The sequence below is a fragment of the Rosa chinensis genome, chromosome 6, assembly GCF_002994745.2.
Source record: "Rosa chinensis cultivar Old Blush chromosome 6, RchiOBHm-V2, whole genome shotgun sequence".
NCBI classification, from domain to species: Eukaryota; Viridiplantae; Streptophyta; class Magnoliopsida; order Rosales; family Rosaceae; genus Rosa; species Rosa chinensis.
In genome coordinates, this window is record NC_037093.1 from 49,297,070 (window position 1) to 49,324,549 (window position 27,480).

Consider the following 27,480-nt stretch of genomic DNA (forward strand, 5'->3'; position numbering starts at 1 on the left):
TGCTTAAACTAGAAAATTCAGAAAATGGGAGAATATTAATTAATAAAATGGGTGTATTGGAACAACCAGACTCCCTATACAGCATCTCCAAGACTCCAACCTAGGGGCACTTTGTACACTGGCGCTTCAAAAGGACTATACAGTGCTGCTACCATAGCTCCATAACTATTACACTTGATCTCAAATTGGGTTAACTAGCTTCCTTCTATTCTAAACCACAATAGGTAAGAGTTGCTAAACCTCTGCAAGCTTCGTTCTTTTAAGGAACCACAAAGGAGTGACCGACAGTCAGCTACACCTGTGTGAGACTGTTGAGAGAGGTTTCAAAATCAAACAGAAGCATCCCCGCGTCAGCAAGAGCAGGCCCTGGAGACAAGAGATCCAGTTGAGAAGGCACATAATCATTTGTTACTGGTGGAGTTGGCTGATTGTCCAGTAGCCAGTTCTCGAAATCACTTTCCAACCCCTGGAAATTAGGGTATCCGTTGGACTGGAAATCAGGTTCCTTGACTGGAGATGGCCCATATATAGCCTCGGTGCTTTGAACTTGAGAATTTCCAATGGGAGGTTGAGGTTGCTGAATGCTTTGACTGGTGTTGTTCGTCCAACTGTAGTTGCAATCTGAAAACCCTAAGTCCACAGCACTGGGACCTATGCCTTGCAGAGAGACGTTCTGGCTTGCATTTTGACTTTCAATCCCATATTGATAGATATTTTGGGCATCATTTTGAATTTGACTCCCTTGCTGAACATTTTGGCTATATGCTGACTGAGCAAAAGGTTGACTGTATGTTTGGGGCTGCTGGGGAGGCAATGCACTTCCAACAATACCACTGCCCATGGGCACGGAGGGGATCCGATTCAAGCTGTTATGAACCTCCTGCCAACTGAAGCGAATTCCGTCATGTGATGCTGCCATGGGGGAGGGAATTCTGCCATATTGTGATGGATTGGCACAGCCGCTGTTATTTAACGAACCACACTGTGATGGATTAACATGATTGCTGTTATATGATGAACCATATGCAGAACGGTTCCTTCCCAAAGAAATCCGAACAGGCCCTGCTCTTTTAAACATTGTCGGTGAAGAGGTAGAGTGAAGGCCTCCATTACCAATATTCTGAGCTCTGCTACTCCTTACAGCATTACTATGCAACTGCTGAGAAGCTGAAGATGGTTGGACAGAAGCTGGTTGGACTCCATTCTTGGATGAAAGAAATCTTGGTTGGTGGCTTCTACCTTGATTTCTGACAGTAGAATTGATAAGGGTGGTTGAGGGGGGAGCACGGATCAAAGTTGACCTCGGGACCTGATTCAGTGGTATAGAGGTAGGTGCTGGCAAAGTAGGGCTGGTGGAGGAGACAGCATGGGTCGTAGTTGGCCTACAGACCTGAGTCTGTGGAATAGAGTTGGGTGCCAATCTAATAATATCAAGAGGTGGAACTTGATTAAGTTGAGGCAGAGCCAAAGATACTTTTATAACTGGCATGGAAGCACTTCTCCCCATCTTGAAATTTCTCCTCAGTACTTTCCACATCTCTACTTTCTCCGTAGCATGACAATGGCCAATATGCGAAGCGCCAATGCCCCAATGTACACAGGGTGCCAAAGAGTCACAGACATAACAGTGACACTGCATTTCAGCAAGTATAGAATCACAGTGGTGAGTAGCTAACCTAGCACAATAAGTAGCATAATGTTTTATGAATTCATGGCTCACAAGAATTAACTTACCAGGTCACAGTGCTTCTCATGTGGCGTAGAAGTGAAAGGGAATTTGGCACAAAGATGTCGTGGATGAGGATAGTCTCTGCACGCTATCTGCAACAACAACAAAAATAACACGAATTAACCAAGAAACAAAATGGTTCTACATCTTTCAAAGCAATTAAAATCCTAAAGCATCCGATCATTTGCGGTACTAAGATCAGGCACATGTAACTATGTTTAGCATAAAATATAACAAGGAAATACCGAAAGATTAAGCCACCAGACAACAAATAACACATATATAACCCAAGCCAAGAAGCCCCATAATCTAAGAAACACTTCTTCAAAACCACAGATTTTCAGATTCAAGGCTGTGATAAACAAGAAACTAAGTGTTGATGGTAAATCAACGGGAGCAAAATCAATATGGTGCATACTCATCGTACAAAAAAAAAAAAAAAAAAAAACTATAACTGATATCAGGAATAAGAAAAACTCTCTTTTGATGATACCTCCCATGGACCCCAGATCAGGTTGCTACTTGTCACTCCATGTAAAAAGGAGTTATCTCAAACCCGGCAGCTGAAGTAGCTAGCCAAAGGTCCATGTATTTTGCCATCTCAAGCATTGGCGCTGAAATCCTGCAAGAATTTACCATGAGGCAGAACTATGCAGAGCTTTATTGCAACTAACAACCTGATTTGGGGTAAACATTATGAGACCTTTTGTCTATCCTGTCATGGGCAAATCAAAAATATACTTTCAAAGGACCACTACATCAGTTAGCCAAGCAAGCTAGCTCACCTTACAAGACCCAATCTTCACGGGCTTGTTTAAACCAAAAGTTCATCTAGTCAAGCACAACCACTGTTGATGCTTCACACATCCATAATCGAATTCCCCTCACTGAAAACCCAGAACCGGAAAAACTATTACTAGATTGTTCTTCTTTCATATCTCAATAATCCGATTAGCCTAATTTGGAAAACACTTCATGTTGCAATCCTTTTTTCTATAGGAAACAAATCATCATTCCCCCAATTCTATATCAGTTTTCATTTCAAAGAAAAACGCCCAGCATTTACTTCTCCTTCTCTAACCTCTCTCCTTGTGATTATATAAAACCATAGAATGCAAAAACCCCACATAGCCAAAATCACAGCACAATTTTCCACATAAAAAAGAGTACAAATTTCTGTAATACAATACCTGGCCCTTCTCGCCCACCACAACCAAATCGTCCGACCCGCTACCCGACTCGTCGTCCGCAACCGAAACCGCCTTGTCCGGGTCACCATCCAAGACCACACAATCGTCATCCACCTCCTTCAGGGAACACTTTGACCCGCTGTTAACCTCGCCGATCACCACCACGTCATCGGAATCGTCGTCCCCAAACTTTTTCTCGACGGACTCGATGAGATTGGAGAGCCAGTCGGCGCTGTCGTCATCGAGGTCGTTGAGACCCGTATCCTCGTCGGAGCTTATCTCTATGGGGCCCGAATTCATCGTTAGAGAATCAAGAAATCGCCGCGTTAGGGTTTTCAAGAAATCGTCATTGGGGCGCCTCGAGAATATTGGGTTAGGGTTTGTGGGTGGAGGGGGGGGATTGAGGAGATGGGGGAATTGAGAATTGTTGGGGTATTTCTGGGTTTTGAAATGGGATCGTGGCGGAGAGACTGAGTGAGAAGTGAGTCGGAGTCGCCACTTTACCAACGTTTTGGTCTCTTTTCACTCTGGGGTTCTTGTACTTTTCTGCAGAGGGGTATTTCTGGAATAGAGCGAGTCGGTGGGATCGTGTGCCGCAAGGCGCAACGGCAGCGTAGTGGATGACCCAAGCGTATGCAGGCTTTGTTGCATTTTGGGCTTGAAAAATCTTCGTATTGGACCAAACAGGACTGTGAGGATTTTTTAGCATAAACCAAATTTTGAATTTCGAAAATTTTCATATAATGTGGTAATGTTGTTGTATTTACTTGGCCATGATTTATTATATATCACATTTCATTCACATCACATAAATAAAATATGATTATTAAACGCCCTTTTGGCATAGGATCGGATCTAGTGACTCGAACTTGAGTAAATATTTTCACGATTGTTTTGAATTTCAAACAGATTAGAGCGAATCACTTTCGAAATTACTTATTATGTGAAAACAATAACAAATGTTGTAGATGATTGTTAGGTAAACCTTTTTCCCCTATTCAAGTGTTAGTCATGTATTAGTTCTCAAAAAAAAAAAAAAAAACTTAAATCATGTATCACGTCTTTTTTTTTTTTTTTTCCTAGAAGGTGTATCACGTCTTTCAAGTAATGTTTTCAATAACACAATTTGTTGCTAAAAAAGTTTAGATTTCTTTATTAAAGTAATAAAATTAAACACCAATCGCAAGATGTCCATATGGCTAAGATGCCCTCCTCCACTCATTGTGGTAAAGCATTAGTCTTTTGCCAACAGTCCAACACACACTCCGCATCAAATCACTTATTGGGCAAAAACAATGATTGTTAATCTTTGCACTTTAAGATGAGAATGAGACGTGCAATGGCGGAGCTAGCCCAAAACTTTTGGGAGGTCTAATGATATATTTTCTCTTAATTTTAATAATTATAATGTGTAATTTATAAAAACTATGATCAATCAAATACAGCCACACGGAAGTTTGGGGAGCCAAGGCCATCTCATAATATAACGAGACCCAGCCACTCGAGACGTGTATCTTGAGAAAGAGCCCTTCACTTTTTGTCAATTATCTCTATATTTAGACTACCGCACTCGAGAAGTGTGTATGTATGTATGTATTTCTGCAACCAACCAACTTCAACTCATGATCAATATATATATATTCCTGAAGAGCATCTTTTACTTGCGTGTGCAAAAATATATATAGTAGCACCCAAGAGAAGAATTCCTAGCCAGAAATAAGGCATATTAACCAAATATCCAATATGGATGGATCTGAATATCAACATCTAAACCATGCAGACCGTGTGCATTAGACTATACTGGGGTTGTTTGCCAGAAAAAAAAAAATTCCTTTAACTCTACTGATGTAGATTGTTTTTTCGATTACGACTATACTTGTTTTGTTGATTCGTCTAAGAATGTTTATTTGTATGGACACAGTATTATAAATTTGTATGTGTGTAGTAGTTGAGGAATTAATACCAATATCTGGGTCGATGTATAGGTTGATCGATGGGCAAGTAAGACCAACATCCAGACAACCCTACCTAGCTCGATCCCTGCTCCGACACATTTTTCCTGTTAGGTGTAGGAAGTTGATCGTTCAGTTCTATTCATTTCTGTGCTTGTTTCTAATTATGAATAACCACTTTTGTTATATGGGTTGCTTGGTTTTGGGCAGCTCATATATGCATGCTTCTACTATCATGAATGATAGACTATTTCTATGCACCTAAATAGATGCATAAATACCTATAACTTAACTCTACAAGAATGTCGAAAATAGTATAGGTAAGTAGGGATCGTTCCCGCAAGAGATTGTGGTCTAAGCACTAATCTAAAGACTCAAAACAAAACAAATCTTAAACTGTTCATGTAGAAAGATCTGACTGGCAGACGACTGTAAACTATTCTAAATGTCACAAAAATTTACAGACAAACTCTAGACATGATAAACTAACTACTGACAAAGTTTGATAATTTTTGAAGGTGTTTTGGTTGACGAACTAATTAAATAAAAACGAAACACTAAATGACTACGAAAATAAAAAGACTTGATTCAAGGTTTTGAAAATCAAAGATAAAACAAGTTAGAGGAATTGCATCCACCACCAATCAATCAAGTAAACTAATCATGTTCAACCTAATTTCATTTATTTATGGATGAAGATGCTCAAGTTAACCCAACGCCTGAATTAACCTATTGTTTTTCCTTACTTGTATGCTAGGTGAGAGACGCTCTACACCTAACCTATTTTCTAAAATGCAACCTAGGTTGACGCAACTCTAAATTTAACACAAAGAAATCATTACGCAATAGAAAAACGAGACATCACAAGGCATCTTGAGTACGACTCGTCTCAATTAACCGCTAGGGACCTAATCACTTGCCTTATAGACAATTTACTACTCTATAACTCTCAACGGAACCCTCGAAGCAAGGCACAGACAATGATCATTCATAGCAAGAGAATCCTAAACATGCAATCTAAGTTGCGCACCAAAGAAAACATGCAAATGAATCATCAATGTGAAGATAGAAATTAGGTTCTCATCCAATAAATAAACAAAATTAATTGAAAGTCATAACAAGTTTACAATCATGATTTGGGCCTTCAACAACCCCTAATTAAAGAGTTAGTTTCTCATAGAAAGAAAAACGAAAACAAAATAAACTAAAGAAAGGGACGAAGAAGTCACGGGAGATGAAAAGAAGAGAAGAGAGAAGAAAGAAGAGAACTTTTTCAGATTTGCACAACCTTTTTATATTGCTCCTTGAGCCATCTTTCATTCCTTTTTGGTTTGAGACTCCTTGAATTGTAGAGAAAGGCAACTTCTTGATTCTCTATTTAATTTAAGATTCTCCACACTTTGTCCAATGAGAATTTGCCATGTCATCATCAATATTTCTGCGAATATCTCCATAATTTGTTGCGATATCTCCATGAATTGGGCTCCTCAATCCATCAAGGTCACTTGCTAGGGCCAGGACTTCAAGCTTTTCTTTATTTGCACATCTTTCCTCAATATTATTATTTTTTTGTATATTTGCTCCGAAAAACCTAATAAACATAAAAATAAATAAATAAAAGGAAAATACAATAAACTAACAAAGATTAATATAGGGATTAACATTATAAACATTGCATAAAATGCTCCTATCAATGAAGCTACAAACCATTTGGCATTTGCAGTCTGAATTCATCTCGTACCAGTAGTAATGGGGTGCATAATTATCAAACTATCAATTTCCAGAGTAAAATCAAAGGTATATAGGGTTAGACCTGAAATTATTATTATTATTATTTCGACTGGTAGAAAAATTTCATTGTATTAATGAAACTAACCAAATTAGTCAAAATATATAGAACATACACCAATACATAAGCTAGCGCAAACAAACCTACATTGGTATACTCGACTACTCTTTAAGCAATAAAGCTCCAAAGTTTATAATTAAACAAAAACACTTCACTTTCAAAAGAAAATATAGTTTGTTACCTATTCTCACCGAGCACGCAATTGTGGTATGAAAATAGATATAGCTCTTCTAAGAAGACTATAGAAGAATTTTTGATAGTAAAAACCACAAACAAAACACTTAAATTATGCATAGATTAACTCCCCACCTTTGAAACTAGGCCCAAATGCCCAATTTCAAAGAGGGAGAGTAGAGGCCCAGCCCTGCAGCCTCACCATGAAGTCAGGAGGTGGTTCATCCTAACAAAACATAGCGATCCCCATCGCCGGCAACTCGAGGAAACAACCTTGCACCCAAGGTGCGGTGCCAAAACAATCACCGCATGGGGTTGGGGACGACCTTTGAATTGGAGTACTATGTCGCATTTAGTCTTTGTCGCCACCGAACACACAATCATAGGAACCAAGGACCTCTTTGACTTCCACCACGCTTGCCCTGGAGAATCACTAAGTAGATTGTCAAACATTGAGGCGAAGTCAACGCCAAATTAAAGCTCGATGACGAAGAATCAAGAGGAGGAGAATCAAGAGGAGGAGGCACGATGATAAGCATCGCTGGAAACCAACGTCAGGCTTTGCCTAGACTAACGCCAAAATGTCGCGGGTTGACTACGGGGTGGCTAGAGAGATGGGAGGCCAGGGAAATTAAGAAATTGCGTTAGACTTGTAATTGTTTCATTATCAATGTATTTAAGTGTAACATATCTTGAATCAAACTTGTGAACAATAGTTTGGGATGTCAATGCATCAAGCACCTCCCTTTAATAGGGTTGTGGGGGTCTACCTCAAAAATATGTCGGAATTTGTGTTTACGATATAGTAAATTATGAAATAATCTTCATATGTTATACAAAAACTTTAAATCTGTTTAAGGAAAATTGAAATTGGGAGAGAATTGAGTCGTGCTTTCATTGATAATAGGGGCATCTTTTTATAGAGGATTACAAGGAAAGATAATTGTACAATTAATTAGATATCTATGAATATCTCTAATTCAAAACCCTATTACAACTAGGTCAAGTAACTTAGAGTTTGGGCCAAACGTGGTGCTCCTTGCGTTGCCTCATTAAAAACCTTGCCGAGTAACAAAAACCTTGTGGGACAAAAATAACCTCGGTCAAGGGGAAAAAGAGTACAACACACCCTTCACGTTTTGAGACCATACATGTAGACATCTCCCCTTAATGTCTGCATCTCCCTCTGATGACTACGGTCATGGGAGTTCGGATAACTTCAGCAAACGATTCTACCAAATGTTTCTCGAAAGTAGAATTTAGGTAATGACTTAGTGAGCAAGCCTGCCACACTGTCCTCAGATTGAACCTAGTTCACTTTGATCTTGAGGAGAGTTTGTTGTTGCTGATTATCCTTAGTGTTGTCGCTTTTGATGTAGCCTTGCTTCACTTATTCAAAGCAAATAGTATTATCCTAAATGCTTGTAGGCTCATCTGTGGTAGACTTCAAACCACAATTTTTCGAACATGTGTAATTATGGATCCAATCCATAACCATTCACAAACAACTTTGTGAAAAGTAATAATCTCTGCATGGTTCTAAGATATAACGACTAGGGTCTGTTCTGTAGACCTCCAAGATATGACGGTCTTTACCCATGGTTAATACTTAACCAGTTTGTGAATGACCTTTGTGTGGATTAACGAGATACCCAATATCAGCAAAACCTTCCAAAACACATGTCGTTTTGGGATGAGGATAGTGGATGTAGGCCAGTATTGGCAGCGTTACTGGTGTGTGATGGGTCTGAATCCATCATCTCTATGTAGGGATAGAACAAACTCATATCAATCGTACATCTCAAGTATCAAAAGGTATCTTCTACACCAATCCAATGGGGTCGCGTTGGCGCAAAGATATATCTAGCTAACAAGTTCATGGCAAATGAGATGTCTGGTCTCGTGCATTGAGCTAAGTACAATAATGCGCCTATTGTACTTATGTAGGGCACTTCCGCCTCTAGCACATCTTCTTCATCGTCCTTCGAACGACGAGGATCCTTTTTAGGATCAAGACTACGGACGATCATGGGGGTGTTTGGAGGTTTGACCTTGTCAAAATGCCTAAGTATCTGTCATGCCCCTGATTTTACACACATGAAAATCGATATATAATCTCATAATTACATATGCGTGAACGTTCAGCCATCAATACAATATATATCTATTACTTTTTCCTTTTAACCCAAGTACATATTGATGCCCTGAACTCACTATCTCAATATTGACCCGCTCCATAGAGTCATATATTACATAAGCTTACGAATTAAATTGTCAACAACAAAATAAAACGTAAATGCTGCTCAGAGTTAACTATACAATGGAAGTCCTTATCGACGGTAAAGTTACAAAAATGGCTTCCTACCGTAAAGCTGCAAAGGCGCTACCTCAGCTTCAGCCCCGATTATCCTAACCTGCAGGATTAACCCCTACACCGTTTGAATAGTGTACCGGGTTGCCACACAACAAACCCGGTAAGCTTTTGCAAGCCCGTATGAGTAACTCAAAACACACATGCACAACTCACGCCAAAATAAGGAAAACAACTCACGCTTTGAATTCTTAAAACACGAAATAAAGGAGAATAACTCACACTTTAATTTCCTTCCAAATCGAAATAAAAGAAAGCAACTCACACCTTGTTTTCTTTTAAAACGAAACATAGAAAAACAACTCACACTTGAATTCTATCAATAAAACATAGAAAGCAACTCACTCCTTGATTTCTATCAGTAAAACATAGAAAACAACACACACTTGAATTCTATCAATAAAACATAGAAAGCAACTCACTCCTTGATTTCTATCAGTAAAACATAGAAAACAACTCACACCTTGTTTCCTATCAAATGTACCATAATCGTACCATAGAAAGCAACTCACGCCTTGATTTCTATCAAAACGTTAATAAGGAAAACAACTCACACCTTGTCCCCTTAAAAACCATTAATAAGGAAGCAACTCACACCTTGTTCCCTAAAAATACGTAATGTCATGAGTTGTAAATAACCAATTCCCGTTACCCCATGAATTACCTATATGGCAGACAGATTAGAGCTCTAACTGAAAACGTAACCACTCGTCCGGCCAAAGACGTGGTCACCTGATATTCTGCCCAAGGTCTTAGACCTTCGATTCTCGGGCCGCACTGTCCCTTGGAGCAAATCATTAAAGGAGTCGCATTGGACCCAAAATGTTACACAAATCGCAACGCTTTTGAAAACAATCGAAATCAACATTTCCATAATCATTGTTTTCCGAAAAAGCCATAACACAAAACAATAAAAAGCATCAATTCATGCCTATTGTTTTCATACCCAAATCTCAACACTTTTCTCAAATCTCAATGCTTTTCAAAACAAATCGAAATCAATCATTTCCACAAATCATTTGTTTTCCAAAAGCCACACCCCAAAACAATAAAAAGCATCATTTCATGCATATTGTTTTCATAAATCCACAAACCACCCAAAACATATATATATCACGCAATATATATCTATATGTAGTCATCCGCTCAGGAATGCCTACTAATACCAACTATATTTTGCAGTTAACTAAATAACTCTCAAAACAATTAGGTATTCCCGTTCGTGAATGAACTTCGTGAGATTACTCACCTCAGAATCCCGCTGCGTCTTCTATACAGAACCGAACTAACACTATCACCAACAACTCGTCCAATTCACCTTTTAGAAGCACCTATTCACCAATGATCTCAAATCAGTAACGATTCATAACCAATTTAAGTCCGAAACCCCTGTTTTGAACTAAAATCCCCCAAAGTGGCGCCAATCGAGGCGAAACCACATTCGAGACCTCCCAAAGTCTCTGAAATACGTCCACGATCGATGTGACCAAACCACAAGTCGATCGGACGCTCAAATCCTCACGGATAGAATAAATCGATCGGTATGAAACTGCAAAAATCATAACAATTCCAAACGAACTCCAAAACTTGCATATTATATATCGAAACGCTCGTATCAACGAGTAGAACATATATAATACCAACAACAGTTCCTTAAGTGGCCGGAACACCGCCGGAACGCCACCACAGACGGTGGTGCATCGCCGCCGGCCAAAAACTCATTATTTCACAAAACTCCCAACATCAAAAAGCTTTATCTAAGCATGCTTGTGAACTTTCATAACTGGCTCGAAGTCAAAAAACAAGCTTAAGGGATCGAAAACTACCTCACAAGCCGTGAACAGTAATCTCATCCGAGTTGATCGAAGTTTCACGTGAATCAATCCAAACAACCACCAAGGATCAATCAACGAGGCTGCTCTGAGCTCAACCAAGAAGACTTGAAGCCTCGCCGACGTCGGAACAAGGATTTCCGACCGGGTCCGAAAACACCAACCTGCACCGCCTTCTACCGCCGCCACCACCGAGAATCGGTGCTAGAGGACACCACAGGGACGACTAGATGGAGGAGACGAACTGATCTGGAAAGTTTCGTCGTCGGAGACCGCCGCAGTTGGCCGGAAAGTCGGGTCGGATCGTCCGGGTTCGGGTCGGGTCAGCCGGATAATTTCGATTCTGAAGGTGTGAACGAGAGAGAAGAGAGAGAAAGGAATGGTTTCCGGAAAAGGAAATTATGAAAATAGTAAGTTTCTCCTTCGGGAAACTTCTATTTATACCAAAATGGAAATTCCTTCCAATGGCCATAACTTTCTCATACGAACTCCGATTTACGCATTCCACATATCCACGAACTCGTATCGACGCGCTCTACAACTTTCGTGAAGGAAGTTTTCGGAGAATCCCAACGAATAAAAAGTCAACCTTGAACCCCCCCTAAAGTCATACTTTTCAAATAGAAATTCGTCCGAAACGCTTCCGCTCCATCCACGAGCCACGAAACCGTCCAACAACCATAAATTAGATTCCGAAAATTCCTCGGAAAATAATTACGAATTTCCGAGGCATCACAGTATCTATCAACACGATGCTCAAGTTCTAAACTGAGACATAATCGTGTTTTCCCAAAATCCTTCATCTCAAACTCAGATTTCTAGTGTTCAGCGGTTTCCCTTAACTCTTTAAGGGCTTCCAATGAAGATCATGTCCAACATGAACCGCGATAGAATCCGAAACTTGTTATAGAAATGCGTGGGCATATCCCTTTCCAATCAAGTAGTAACTTTAGTGAGCGTTTCAACCTCTTTGTAAAATCGCTCCGTGGTCTAGAACCACTTGACTTGGATAAATAAAGTTCACCATGAACCTTCATGTATATTCCGTATTTAGATCCTTATAGAGATACGTAGTGACCATATTTGTAAGCTACATGTTCAATTATTCGGAAAATACCAAACTGATAGGGTAGTGGAGTGCAACGACATCCATTACGAGAGAATATGTCTCATCGTAGTCAATTCCAGGACGTTTTATAAGAAGTCTTGCTCCATAAGGCGAGATTACCATCTCTTTTTATCATCACGCTTTCTAACGAAGACCTATTAGTCAATAGGTTTTAGGTTAGGAGGTGTTGGCATTTGGCATAACTGGCTCAAAAACCTTCATCTTCGTTAGAGAATCCATCTTAACCTGGATTGTATCTTTCCATTTAGGCCAAATTTCTCTATGTTGGCATCCATTCATCAACGGAGCATGGTTCAATATCATCGGACTCAACAAACTCATGCGCAACTACATTATAAATGATGATGGAGTTTCTATCTGATGTCTCATGTACACTAGTGTGATTTTCAAAGAGCTCTATATTCTCAGGAATAGGTTCTGATGTTGAGGCATCCCCTAACGATAACCATAACCTAGAAGATTCTCATAAGACAGATTTTGAGTCTTGATGATCAAATGATTGGAATGTGCCAAAGTATCCTTTGAACCCAGGGGCCTCCCACGCATCCTAGCTGGAGCCATGACCTATAACGCTAGAGTGCCACTCTCTTTGGCGTTGGTGCCATGCCTATCTCCGTGTAGGGTGGTGCTACGTCCTCTTGTAGAGACGTCCATCCTTGCAGGCATGTTTGCAACATATTTGTGTGATCTCGTCACTTTAACGGGGATCGAGATGAGACATAGTGGGGACAGGCCGCTACAATTTCTGTCGTTCCTGCTGAACATCCGTGTTCTTATCTCCCTCTAATGACGGGAAGACTGTCTCATCAAAGTGACAACCCGCAAATCTAGTGGTAAGGAGATTGCCTTACAAGGGCTTTAAGTGGCAGACGAATGTTGGAATCTCAAATCCAACGTAGTTGCCTATTCGTCTGCAAGGACCCATCCTAGAGAGCTATGGCAGCGTAATTGGCACATAAATGGTACACTCACATATGCGTAAGTACGATACTTGTACCCAGTCACTAGCTGTAGAGCAGATGTAGATTGAGTGGCGGTGAGTCGTAGACGAATTAACATAGCTGCATGTGATATTGCATCAGCCTAAGCGGATATAAGGAGATTGGTGTGCATTACCAATATCCTGACTACCATCCTAGTCGTTTCCGCGAGACCATTTGGGTGTGTACATGAGAATATGATGTCCAACATCAATCCCATTGCAATAACCATCAAAAGTCTTCGATGTAAACTCTCTAGCATAGTCAAATCCAATTGACTGAATATGATGATTCAGGGAGTGAGCCCATTGTCATATGATATGTGCTAGGAGTGTAGCATAAGAAGTATTACAAGTGGCTAATGGCGTAACACGTGACCAGTGTGTTTGCATGTCAACCAACATCATGAGATATTTAAACGTCTGCAAGTTGGTTGAATCAGTCCATAGAATCTCCATGGATTCTATGTAACAACAGAATGAGTATTTTCATATCTTTTGCATAGGACTGTCTCAGTCCTAATTTCCCTAAGAAACAGGCTTTGTAAACAAGCGAGAGGCTTTAGAAGTAACTAATGAGAATTGTGGTTGGGCCTGAGTGTTTGAAACGCTATTTGAAGCAAAGTTGGTGATTGCAGCATCACCTAGAGCACCATCACCATGATGGATGCCATCCATGGCGTCATGGATAGGGACTGTGCCAGCCCTAGGCTGGTGGCGGACGGCGGCTGTGCCAGAGGCAGCAGCGGCGGTCACACTTAGTCCAGGAATCAACTTTTGATTCATGTTTCGTTTCGCTGGAAAGAATATATGTCCGTATGAAGTCTTTAGTAAACGGATCATCATGACTAGGATGACCTATCCTATCGTGACAAAGCCATTCTGTGTCTAAATCCAAGAGATTCTCTTTCATAACTTTATTGGATTTAATAGCTCAAATAGTGACATAGAGTCCACTAGAGAGACACATAAACTTCTCTAAAATGCTCATTTGTTCGCAATCATTAGAGGCATTGCAAAAGAACTCATTTCTGTTCTCTACATGTGTTTTCGCATAGAATCCATTGGCTATTCATATGTGCGATTTGCCCTAAGAGCGTAGAGAGTTTTTGTGACAGTAATCAAGTTGCCATTTGACAAGGGGAACTTGGGCTATTCCATGTCCTTGAATTAATATTTATGACCCAGCCATCGTAGTCACAAAAGTAATATGCTCAGAATCAAAATGGAGTCATAATGAAAAGAACTCGAAATTTTATTCATAAGCCAACGGAGTACATCATTGTCTCTTAACCATTAGGAGAATCTAATCCAAATGCTAGCTAATGCAAAACAAAAGTAGTCGTTTGACTTCTTTTGGTAACTCCAAAATAAATATGACCAGGTGAGTAGAGAGATGTCGGTGCAGCAAAGCTTGCTTAAGTACCACTTATCTCAAAACCTTCCTAGACATCATATTCATTTTGGATGAGCCTATGTGAAGAAAAACAAAATCAATGGAATTTACTACAAAGTATATGACAATTGCCTATTACATATCTTAGAAAAATAAAGACTTAAACAGAATTGACGATCTATTGATCCCAGCCAGATTTGTAGTCTTCAACTTTCACTCTAGATCATCTTCTTGATCTTCTTGTTCCACATAGTGAGCTTCTCTTGCTTCACAATATGCTTTGCAGGCGGTGACAATTTCTTCATGAGCTCTACAAATGTGTGCCCAATGACCGGATACTCCACATCGAGAACATACATCTCTTTGCTTAGACTCCATTGATTGAAGCTCTTTGAAAGCGTCATTTAGATGGCTCTTAGTGTTGGTGGAGCCACCAACATGGCCAGTGGCATTGTCTTCCTCTCTCTTTCCATGTTGACCTCTTCAGTTCTGTGTTCGCCTATTTTGGCAGTTACCTTCCCAAGTAGAGCGATTATATGGACCAGAACATCTAGAAGTATTCCTAAGATTAGGGTTTTGCTCTTGGTACCCTCTCTTAGGGGTGCGACTATAATTGGATTATGGAATATGCTCTGTTTCCACGGATCTCAAATTATAGTTCTTCACAAGGATGTTGTCATGCTTTTCAGCGACATTCATAGCTCTAATGAGCTCATGAAACCTTGTGATCTGTCCTGCAATAACATCGATTCGATAGTTCTTAGCAACCATCAATGCAGAGACGAGGAAGGTAGAGAGAGTCTTCTCAATCAACATCGCATTTGTGATCTCTTTACCACAGAATTCCATTAAGGATTTAATACAAAGTGCTTCCGAGTTGTAGTCAGGAACTGACTTGAAATCACAGAAGCGGAGGCTATGCCATCTCACTTCTAGGTCAGGAAGCAGGGAGTCACGGACGTTGCCAAATCTCTCTTCGAGTGAGACCCACAACCTTCTGGGGTCTTCTTCATTCATACACTCGTACTAGAGCAAATCATCCATGACGAGTCATTAGGATGATGGCTTTCGCCTTATTCTAAGGCTGCTCTATTTGCTTCCAAAGCTTGAGCTTACTCTACAGTTAGCATGATGATGAGGCAGAAAAGAGAGAATATAAAAAAGCAGAAGAAAAAAAATAGGGAAGAAAATATGATGAGGCAGTGACTCGATGAACTTGTGAGGAAAGAGGGATTGAGATAGATATGGAGGGAAACTTTGAGAAAAGAGAAAGTTTTTTTTTTTTTTTTGAGAATGAGAAAAGAGAGCGTTTTCTTGTTTTATGAAAGAGAGAAAGAGGTTGTAAAGAAAGAGGAAAAATGCCTAGAAGAGAGAACCTATTTTAATTCTATTTAATTAGAATCTCCTTGGTTCATGATCAGTTTTTTTTTCCTGTCTCTATCATTACAAAAATGACATCATATCACATACATATATATACTAAAATAAATTGGAATTTTAAATTTGGTGCCCCCTTCAATCTGCGGCCCTGGGCTATCGCCAATGTTGCCCAGCAGCAAGGCCGATCCTGACAATGTCGTAAGTGGTCGATCATAAATTCTCTACAAACTCTAAGTTTGGAGATCTCAACAAGCTCCAAGCTTGGAGTGAGCACGAACCCCCACAGTTCGGCTTAATTAGGTCTCTCCTATGATGAAGAAAAGGGGGGGGGGGGTAGAAGAAGGGAGTTTGCAAGTAAACGGCGCCAAAAATTGACAACGCTAAAAGTAAGCGTTCAATTTAACCCTGAAATGTCATCGTTAGTATAGAATAAGTAGGGATCGTTCTAACCGGGGATTGAGGGTACACCTGTAATTGCAAAAACAAATAAAGAATTAAAATAAGCATAAAGTATTATTTACAAAAATAAAACAAAGAATAGAAATATATACAAGTGAACACAAAAGGGGGTTTTAGAATTATAAAATCAAAAATTAAAATAAATAAAACATAAAAACATATGTACAAGGGTGGAACGCAAGGAACAAAGATAAAATCCACAATCATATGAATGAAATCTAATCACAATTCCTATAGTTGATCTTCTATGTCATGAGAAAGAAGTTGACCATGTGAAACGTTAGAAAGCAAACGATTTCCCATATTTTACTTTCCTTGAATAATTAATCTAAGTGAAAGCACCTAAATCAATCCTATTGAACATGCAATCATAGTCTAGAAAGCTAGCTAATCAAGAACACATTCAACGCATGAAGAACAAAGAAAGGATGTCAACCAAAGTGCACAACCTAGTTATGAATAAGTTCACCTATTTGCAATCCTCCTTAATTGATTTCGACTTTTGTCCAAAGCCTTCACTACTTAAATTAGCTCCAATTACATGCATATATCCTAAGTTGGCCACCAAAGAACATAAACATGAAAAAGTTTTCTATAATCCAAAATCAATCAAGCAATCTCACATAAGCAACATTTAAATCAGGGAAAAAGATGTAAACAGTACCTGACCTTTGGCCCATTAGTAACTTTAGTACCTGACAAAAAAAATATATCACTTTAGTATCTGAAGTTCAAACCCCGACCCAACTTTAGTACCTGGAGCCGTTAACTCAATAACGGCGTCTGACAGGTGGCATATATTGAAGGGTAATTTCGTCCTTTCATATTTAATTCATTATATATATATATATATATTTTTTTTTTTTAACCTCCTCTTCCAGAGCTCTCTCTCTCTTTCCTTAACCATTATCAATGACCACCCACCACCACCGCCAGAACCCTCATTCCTCTCGCCGACGCTTCTACCCCACCACCTCCTCCACAAAAACCAAAACCAAAACCCTAGAAGAAAAAAATTCTTTGCCGCCACCCCAGACCAAAAAAAAAAATTTCTTCTAGCATTGCAGCACCTCCTCCTCTTGCCTCCACCTCTTCAGCCCCACCCACCTTGTAGCAGCCCCTGCCGCGAAGCCCCACAGCCGGCCAGACCAGCACACCAGGCCAAGCGCTGCCTAACCTCACCCAGTCGCCCGCCATGCCGAGTCGTTGCCCAGCATCACCCAATCGCCCTCCGCGCTATTGCCCCCGCATCAGCAGCCCCGCCCAGCGTCTCGCGCCTGCCAGCCCGCCCCACGCAGCAAGCCTGCAGCCTGCAGCGCCCACCCTCAATCTCGCCCTGCAGCCTGCCCACCCTCGATCCATCAGCAGCCCCGCGTCCCGTGCCTGCGTAGCCCACCCCATGCAGCAAGCCTACAGCCTGCCCACCAGCGCCCACCCTCGATCTCACCTGCAGTCTGCCCACCCTCGATCTACTAGCAGGTGAAGGAAGAAGAAGAGAGAAAAGAAAAAAGGAAGAAGAGAGAAAGAGAGAGAAAAAAAAGGGTGACCCGGCCCAGGAAGAAGAAGACGAAGAGCTTGAGGAAGAAGAAGAAATTTAGTGAAAGGACGAAAATACCCTCAAAGTTTGACAGTTGACTAACGCCGTAACGGCCAACAGTGTTTTAGGTACTAAAGTTGGGTCGGGGTTTGAACTTCAGGTACTAAAGTGATTTTTTTTTTTTGTCAGGTACTAAAGTTACTAATGGGCCAAAGGTCAGGTACTGTTTGCATCTTTTTCTCTTTAAATCAACATATAAAAATCACAACTTTTTTTCAAAACATAAAAATAGACTTTAAACTTTGCCCTTAACGTTTATGTCAATTAGAAATCAAGTTCATACGAAATCAAAACAAAGAAAACCAAAAAGGTTACAAGGAATAAGATAGAATTACACCATGAAGGATGAATGGTGGAAAGCTTGAGACGTTGGTCTTGGATCTTGAAATCAAGGCTCCAAAGCTTCATGACACAAGGTGGATGATGGCGGCTAGGAGGCTTCATGGCTTCTTCTTCTCTTCTTCTCTTTGCTTGAAGACGCAGAGACTTGAAACTAGAGGATGGAGAGAAAGCTTGACGTTATGGAGAGAATTTTCTGAATGAAGAGGTGTGTTTTGTGGTGTAGCATAGGGGGGGTTTATATAGGGGAAGGCAAGGCTTCATGAATTTAATTTCTGAGGAATTTTCTGGTTGCACCACACAACTCCAACCAATGAATTAATGTCACGTCAGCTCTGTCATGTCACTCAACCAATCAAAAAGCTCCAAAATAAATCCATAATCTTTCCAAATACATTATTGCTGATTTTCCCAAGATTTAATATGATTTTATTCACCATTTTCGGCCAAATATGTAGGCATGAACCTAGACAATGTATCCGGATGCATTTTGGACCTTTTCTCTCTTAAATCTATCCATGGCTTTATCCTTAATGTCCTCCCCTTGATTTTCTTTTGATTTTCACATTAAAATTGCAGATTTTATTCTCTAATTTCAGCCAACATATCTTGAGGGAATTGAGGAACGAATCTGGACTTGTTTTGAACATTTTCTTCCTTGAAATTCTCCCTTGATATTCTCAATGTAAACTCCTTGATTTCCCATGCAAAAATCGGATTTAATCTCCCAAAATATCTCCCACGTCATCATGTGGTCTCCTAGCCTCATTAGGATTCCTGCGTTGACTGGGATTCCTAGTCAGACCAGGAAAACTCCATTTCTTCATTTCAGCTCCATTTATTGCAAGGTACCTAGAAAATAGAAACTTTTATTAAAATTACTAAAAATAGAAACTTTCTAAGGATGGAAACTTTCCTAAACAAGAAGGATTTATTTAAGGAAATAACTAAGTAAATATGAGAAAATAACTATTAAAACATCGCATTAAAATGCTCCTATCAAATTCCCCCACACTTAACTTTTGCTAGTCCCTTAGCAAAATCAAAACAAAGAAACTAAAAATAAAGACTCAATGAAAATTTAAAGAAACAAAATACGAAAGCGTTACGACAAACAATGACTCTATTGCCCTTCAACATTTTGTCTCAGAAATCTCTTACTTTCACAACATCAAGATTAGCACTCAACCAAGAATCAATATGTAGATATTCAAGAGTTAATTAAAACATATAATCCACACATACACAAGTAGGACTTGGTTGTAACAATGGTGATGGGGTGGAGCTCAGCATGTTTCAAACAAGTATGATTCATATCCTCACAAGGTATATCCACTCTTTCTTCTCTCAAATCAAGGCAATGCTTAAAAGGTTATCATCATTCAATTATATGTGAGAGAAAATATTTTGAGGCAATCAAATAACTCACATATATAAGAAACGAAAAGCACTTTGTGAATGTAGTTTTCTTCAAAAGATCTCATTAAAGATATCAACTACTTGCACGGATAGACCCAAGCCATAGGTTCAACTCTTATAACTCATCTCTACAGATCAAAGACTGTCCCATCTTAAGGATAAAAAAGGTCTTATAAAGGGTTGTAATGGGGCCAAGGCTCAAGGTTTTAAGAAACAAAGGGTAAGGAATTTAACAAAGTGTCCTAAAAACCTAGCAGAGCTCATGTAGATGTAGAGAGGCTTCTAGAAATCCACCAAGGCATATAAAACGTCACATCCCATAGAGGTAAAATAAAAGGGCCTAATGTCTTGGGCCCAACCTTCATTCTAAACTTCTCTTGAACTAGTGAACTGGACAAAGACCAAATTTTCCAATAGTGGGCCTTCAATTCAAAACGATCTCCAAACTCACCAAGTATGGGGGACTAAAATCCATAGACATATTTTTCCTTTTTTTCATTTTCATTTTCACGGCTTTCACATAATTTTTTTTTTTCATGGACAAGTTTACCCCCACACTTGAACTTTCACCTCTTCTCATCCTTCATCTTCAAATCCAAATCCTCAAGCAAAGTCTCAAATTTAGCTCCACTAAGTTTTTAGAACAAAGGGTAAGGTTGTAACTATACTAAGGTTCAGGTTAAAGATTTTTATGGTGATGAAAGAAAAGGGTTAATGTAGGCTCAAAGGGGTTTATCTAGGGGAGTCCCACGACGGGCACAAATGGGGACACGGGTTTATTTGGCAATGGTGATAATTCTTAGAGTGCCTCTATCCCTTCCAGAATCAGGGCCATGTATTGATAAAAGTCTCAACAAGCACAAGAGCGAATTCTAGCATTCTCTAGTCCATCAAACTTAATCTATGGCAAGCAATCAATCAAATGAAAGAATAATGAGATCATCAAAACATCGCCAAGAAAATAAGAATATATTTTTCATTTCACTCCGAGAAAAAGGGACATGGGCTCAAATATCTCACATGAGTTTTTATGAATCAAAACTCATCCTAACATGCTCTATTCTGTACCAAAGTCACGAAATCCATATCCACTACACATGCATACATTTTTCATATATCTCAATTAACCAAAGAATACTATTTAAAAATCAATTCAATGTTGTGATCCTCTTTTAGCCATAATTTCAGAGATATAGAATCATTCTAGACAGTTGAAAGGCATCCTATGACTCAAAAACAAAAACAAATTTTTTTTTTTTGACATTTTTCCATTTTTTTGTATTTTTCAATATATATGACTCAAAATAAAAAACAAAAGTATAAATCCCTTCCCCCACACTTAAATATTGCATTGTCCTCAATGTAATCAATCATAAGCATGCAATGAAACAATTAAGCATATAGCGATGGAATTTACGAAAACAAAAACAAAAGAGAAAAATTGAAAAATAAAAGAAATAGGGAAGGAGAAAGCAAATCTGTGTTTGTAGTCTCCAGCACAGCTACTTTTGAATTGGGTTGCCTCCCAAGCAGCGCTTGAGTTTAACGTCTTTCAGCCAGACATAATAGAAATTAAAAAGTTAGTAATGATTACAAGTAAGAATAATTAAACAAGTATAATTAGCAAGTACATTGTACATAAGACACAAGTTAAGTACACAAGTGAGTATAAAACAAGAAAACTATTTTTTACAAGTGTAAATTTTTTTTTTTACCTTAGTATATCACAACATTTTCTTTTGTTATAAATATTGTTGATATCGAATCTAATTGCAAGTGGTAAATCAAGTGGACATGCGGCCCAAGTATAGTCTTCTAGACACAAACTCCCTTTCAAATCCTTTGAGCAACCTTACTGAAATGGCCAGGCGGGGGAGGACGAACACGAGAGGAAAAATCCATTTTGGCATGAGCTACTCCCACATAGTGGTTTAGGCCCATTTGCAAGCACTTTTGGATTCAAAAACCCGTCATGAACATTGTCCTCTTCCTAGACACTAATCCACATAGGCTATACTTACTAAGATGAAAAAGGTCATAAGTGTGAAGACAGTTCAACAAGTGTTAATAAAGGCTGCCCTCAACCTTAAGGGACCTGAGCTAGGTACCAATAAGGGGTTTAGGCCAATATTAACAAAAGAGACTTCACCTATTCCATTCAATTTACAACTTACAATTAAAAATCGCGTTCAACAATATAAAAAACAACCTAGTTAATTTAAACTAATTTTTAAACAGTTTATATACAACAACTATAAACAAAAACAAGTGATTTTTCAATCCCCGGCAACAGCGCCAAAAATTGACAACGCTAAAAGTAAGCGTTCAATTTAACCCTGAAATGTCATCGTTAGTATAGAATAAGTAGGGATCGTTCTAACCAGGGATTGAGGGTACACCTGTAATTGCAAAAAAAAATAAAGAATTAAAATAAGTATAAAGTATTATTTACAAAAATAAAACAAAGAATAGAAATATATACAAGTGAACACAAAAGGGGGTTTTAGAATTATAAAATAAAATTAAAATAAATAAAACATAAAAACATATATACAAGGGTACGGTGGAACGCAAGGAACAAAGATCAAATCCACAATCATATGAATGAAATCCAATCACAATTCCTATAGTTGATCTTCTATGTCATGAGAAAGAAGTTGACCATGTGAAATGTTAGAAAGCAAACGATTTCCCATATTTTACTTTCCTTGAATAATTAATCTAAGTGAAAGCACCTAAATCAATCCTATTGAACATGCAATCATAGTCTAGAAAGCTAGCTAATCAAGAACACATTCAACACATTAAGAACAAAGAAAGGATGTCAACCAAAGTGCACAACCTAGTTATGAATAAGTTCACCTATTTGCAATCCTCCTTAATTGATTTCGACTTTTATCCAAAGCCTTCACTACTTAAATTAGCTCCAATTACATGCATATATCCTAAGTTGGCCACCAAAGAACATAAACATGAAAAAGTTTTCTATAATCCAAAATCAATCAAGCAATCTCACATAAGCAACATTTAAATCAACATATAAAAATCACAACTTTTTTTCAAAACATAAAATAGGCTTTAAACTTTGCCCTTAATGTTTATGTCAACTAGAAATCAAGTTCATACGAAATCAAAACAAAGAAAACCAAAAAGGTTACAAGGAATAAGATAGAATTACACCATGAAGGATGAATGGTGGAAAGCTTGAGACTTTGGTCTTGGATCTTGAAAGCAAGGCTCCAAAGCTTCACGACACAAGGTGGATGATGGCGGCTAGGAGGCTTCATGGCTTCTTCTTCTCTTCTTCTCTTTGCTTGAAGACACAGAGACTTGAAACTAGAGGATGGAGAGAAAGCTTTACGTTATGGAGAGAATTTTCTGAATGAAGAGGTGTGTTTTGTGGTGTAGCATAGGGGGGTTTATATAGGGGAGGCAAGGCTTCGTGAATTTAATTTCTAAGGAATTTTCTGGTTGCACCACACAGCTCCAACCAATGAATTAATGCCACGTCAGCTCTACCATGTCACTCAACCAATCAAAAAGCTCCAAAATAAATCCATAATCTTTCCAAATATATTATTACTGATTTTCCCAAGATTTAATCTGATTTTATTCACCATTTTCGGCCAAATATGTAGGCATGAACCTAGACAATGTATCCGGACGCATTTTGGACCTTTTCTCTCTTAAATCTCTCCATGGCTTTATCCTTAATGTCCTCCCCTTGATTTTCTCTTGATTTTCACATTAAAATTGCAGATTTTATTCTCTAATTTCAGCCAACATATCTTGAGGGAATTGAGGAACGAATCTGGACTTGTTTTGAACATTTTCTTCCTTGAAATTCTCCCTTGATATTCTCAACGTAATCTCCTTGATTTCCCATGCAAAAATCGGATTTAATCTCCCAAAATATCTCCCACGTCATCATGTGGTCTCCTAATGCCTTCAGGTTTCCTAGCCTCATCAGGATTCCTGCGTTGACTGGGATTCCTAGTCAGACCAGGAAAACTCCATTTCTTCATTTCAGCTCCATTTATTGCAAGGTACCTAGAAAATAGAAACTTTTATTAAAATTACTAAAAATAGAAACTTTCTAAGGATGGAAACTTTCCTAAACAAGAAGGATTTATTTAAGGAAATAACTAAGTAAATATGAGAAAATAACTATTAAAACATCGCATTAAAATGCTCCTATCACCCGAGAAAAAGAAGAGAAAAGAAATAAAAACTTACAAAAAAAGGGGAACTTTTAGTAAAAAAATACCTCGAAATAGGTAACCAGAAAATTTGAAAGGAAAAAGTCACCAAAAAAAGTGGCTAGAAAAGTCGCTGGAAAGTTGCCCGGAGTTGACTGGTGCTGATGTGGCAGTGGTCCTGGTGATGTCGTGGCTGTGGGCCCCCCAGATGATGACTTGGTAGTAGGTCCCTTTGCTGACGTGGCAGCGGGTCCCTGTGATGACGTGGCAGTGGGCCTCTGGGCTGCCTTCTTTTCCTTTTTTTTTTTCTGCCAATTTTTCTGCAGGCCAGTTCAGTAACTTTTAGACCAGTTTTGAGAGTTTTGTTTCCGGTTCCTGGATCCTAGGATCGAGACGCTGCTGGTGGCAAAATTTGGTAACAATCAAAGGTCTGGAAGGTGGTGAATCGGTGCAGGTTCGATACTGGAAGGTGGAGATATTCATACATATCCGATTAATTCTTGGAGGGTTGGTTCGATACTTCCGGTGGCCGGTTCGGTGGTTTTTTGGCCGGTCAGGTGGTTCCTCCGCCGGTTCTGGAATCCTGGGATTGAGGGCTTCAATATATGTGATGGTGGTGGCTAGGGTTTGAAGGCTACAAATTTAGGGTTTTAGGGTTGGGGCTTCGTGTTGATAACATGTTTAAGGAAAACTGAAATTGGGAGAGAATTGGGTCGTGCTTTCATTGATAATAAGGGCCTCTTTATATAAAGGATTATAAGACATAGAATCAGAGTTGTACAAGGAAAGATAATTGTACAATTAATCGGATATGTATGAATATCTCCGAGAATATCTCTAATTCAAAACCCTATTACAACTAGGTCAAGTAACCTAGAGTTTGGGCCAGTTACATATTCTGGATTTACTTAAACAAAATCATAATAATTAAACGTGTGATTTTTTTTTATCGAGTAAAACAACTCATATACAACAAGTACTTTATTGTGAGTCGAGCTCACGACCTATTTATAAAGGAAAGACTTATGCCACTAGACCAAATGGTACTGAGCATGTTTCTACGTCAAATATCACAAAGGGCTGATTATCAAGATTGCATGGCATGCATGTGTACCACCAAAGGTATGTTGCTTTACTTAGAGATTATTAAGCGTATATTGCCTACTAACAGGGCCCTACCTAAAAAGTGTCATTTAGATTATTTGAGTTGTGTATTTTGTCATCAAGCGGTGGAAGATGACCTTCATGTTTTTAGAGATTGTAAAAGGGTAGAGGAGTACTGGTTCTTTGGTCCTTTAATCTTGAAGACAAAGACGTTACCTGTTGCCAGCCTTGCTGCATGGGTTCGTGATGTCTCTAAAACACTGCCTCAGCAGCAACGCGACACTTTCTTGATGTTATTATGGGCAATTTGGACCGAAAGAAACAGAGTACTCTAGAAGGGCGGCTCCTTCAACCCTTTGAACACGGCATGCTGGACATCCAAACTTCTTTCTGACTATTAACAAGTGCACAAGGTGTCAAGGTTAAAGTGTCAAAGAAACGTCCCAGGACACGATGGCAACACCCATGGATAGACTGAAATTGAATGTTGATGGAGCTTTTAACGCTGACAGTGGGCAAGAAGGAATTGGGGCAGTTATTCGTGATGAAAATGGTACTTTTTTATCTGCTATTGCACGTTCCTTTTCTTTTGCTTGCTCTGCTATTCACATGAAAATTGAAGACATGAGAGCTGGTCTCCTACTTGCTATTCACCTAGGCATGATCAACATTGTGGTTGAGACTGATTGTGCTTTGGTGGTCACTTCTTTTAATGAAGATATGGGGGACTTATCTGAGATAGGCTGTATTGTGGAGGATTGTAAGGCTTACTTGAGCTCTATTCATTCAGCTAGAATATAGTCTATGAACGGTGTTGCAGATAGATTGGCACACATCGCTATTTTATCTTATTTAGATGAGTATTGGTTAGAGAAATCTCATGTTATTATTCAGAATGCTCTCTATGAGGATTCTTGTACTATTACTCGAGGTAAAGGTTTTATGTCCCTCTCGTTGTACAATTTTTCTCCTATTAATAATAATACACGGGCGTGGGGTTGAGCCTCCCAATTGGGTTGGGTTCCAAACCCCTTTCAAAAAAAAAAAAAAAAACTTTGGATTTGAAAATTAGTTGTTGAGATTATGTTCTGACCCTTAAACCCAAATGCTGTAGTAATTTTTATTATTATTATTTTTTCTTTCAGAATTGCAAATTATTAAGCAATTTATATATATATATATATATATATATATATATATATATACAGACCCTATCCAGAGCGAGGCATCGCTTTGAAATTTCAGAGCGAGGTTAGGGTTTAGGGTCACTTTTCGGTCGCATATCCACATATCAACCGTTCAGTTTTTAGGTACTAATGTATAGATCATCTCTGCCTTAACGACTGAATCTGTCAACCTGAACCGTACTAGCTTTAAGGCAGTTATCAATGCCTTAACGACCATCAATTTGGCTAAAATTTTGTAGAGATGATCTATCCATTAGTACCTAGAAACTGAACGGTTGAGATGTAGATATGCAACCGAAAAATGACCCTAAACCCTAACCTCGCTCTGAAATTTCAAAGCGATGCCTCGCTCTGGATAGGATCTGTATATATATATATATATATATATATATATATATATATATATATATATATATATATATACAGATCCTATCCAGAGCGGAGCTCCGCTTTGAAAATTAACTTGTGAAGTTCGAGTTTTTGGTCACTTTTCTGTCGCAGATCCACATCTCGACCATTCAGTTTTTAGGCACTAGTGTATAGATCATCTCTGCAAATTTTCAGCCAAAATGATGATCGTTAAGGCATTGATAACTGCCTTAAAGCTAGTACGGTTCAGGTTGACAGATTCAGTCCGTCCATTAGTTTAAGCGAGTTAGATACCTTAAGATCATCAATTTGGTTGAAAATTTACAGAGATGATCTATACACTAATACCTAAAAACTGAAAGGTCAAGATGTGGATATGCGACCGAAAAGTGACCAAAAACTCGAACTTCACAAGTTAATTTCAAAGCGGAGCTTCGCTCTGGATGAGATCTGTATATATATATATATATATATATATATATATATATATATATATATATATATATATATGAGTACACTAGATAACTAATGGGGTCTATCTGCCACCAAATCTTGAATGCAAGAAACAAAAGCGCGTTCCTAACTAATACATGTGTTGCTTGCAGGGGCATATTTACTCTAGTGGCTGGTTAGGCTAAAGTCCGACCCAGATTTCCATAAATATTTTATGCAATACAGGCTTAAAGAAATCATTCTTAGTTCAATTGGCAAAGCATTAAGCTTATTATTTGGCTCTTGACCATGGTTTGACCGTTTGAATTCGTTCTCCCATGTTCATATTCTTTTTTATTCTTTTGTTCCTGTTTTTTTTCCTCTTTCCCCCATT

At 38.8% G+C, this 27,480-nt stretch overlaps 1 protein-coding gene across 1 annotated transcript; it reads right to left on the reverse strand.

Annotated features, from left to right (window-relative positions):
• Window positions 1-16: 16 nt before the first annotated feature.
• LOC112170418 lies at window positions 17-3,431 on the reverse strand. Its single transcript, XM_024307705.2, has 3 exons — window positions 2,920-3,431; window positions 1,735-1,821; window positions 17-1,633 (listed from the first exon to the last, which is right to left on the reverse strand). Exons 1-3 carry the CDS (start codon window positions 3,217-3,219, stop codon window positions 293-295), a joined length of 1,728 nt encoding a protein of 575 aa, XP_024163473.1. The 5' UTR covers window positions 3,220-3,431; the 3' UTR covers window positions 17-292.
• Window positions 3,432-27,480: the final 24,049 nt, after the last annotated feature.

Bases quoted from the DNA above. Each gene is read 5' to 3' on its own strand.
- LOC112170418 (XM_024307705.2), bottom strand. From the start codon at position 3,219: ATGAATTCGGGCCCCATAGAGATAAGCTCCGACGAGGATACGGGTCTC. The intron at 1,822-2,919 runs GTATTGTATTAC...TTGTTGTTGCAG, and splicing joins TGGTGGGCGAGAAGGGCCAG to ATAGCGTGCAGAGACTATCC. The intron at 1,634-1,734 runs GTAAGTTAATTC...GCTGAAATGCAG, and splicing joins ATGAGAAGCACTGTGACCTG to TGTCACTGTTATGTCTGTGA.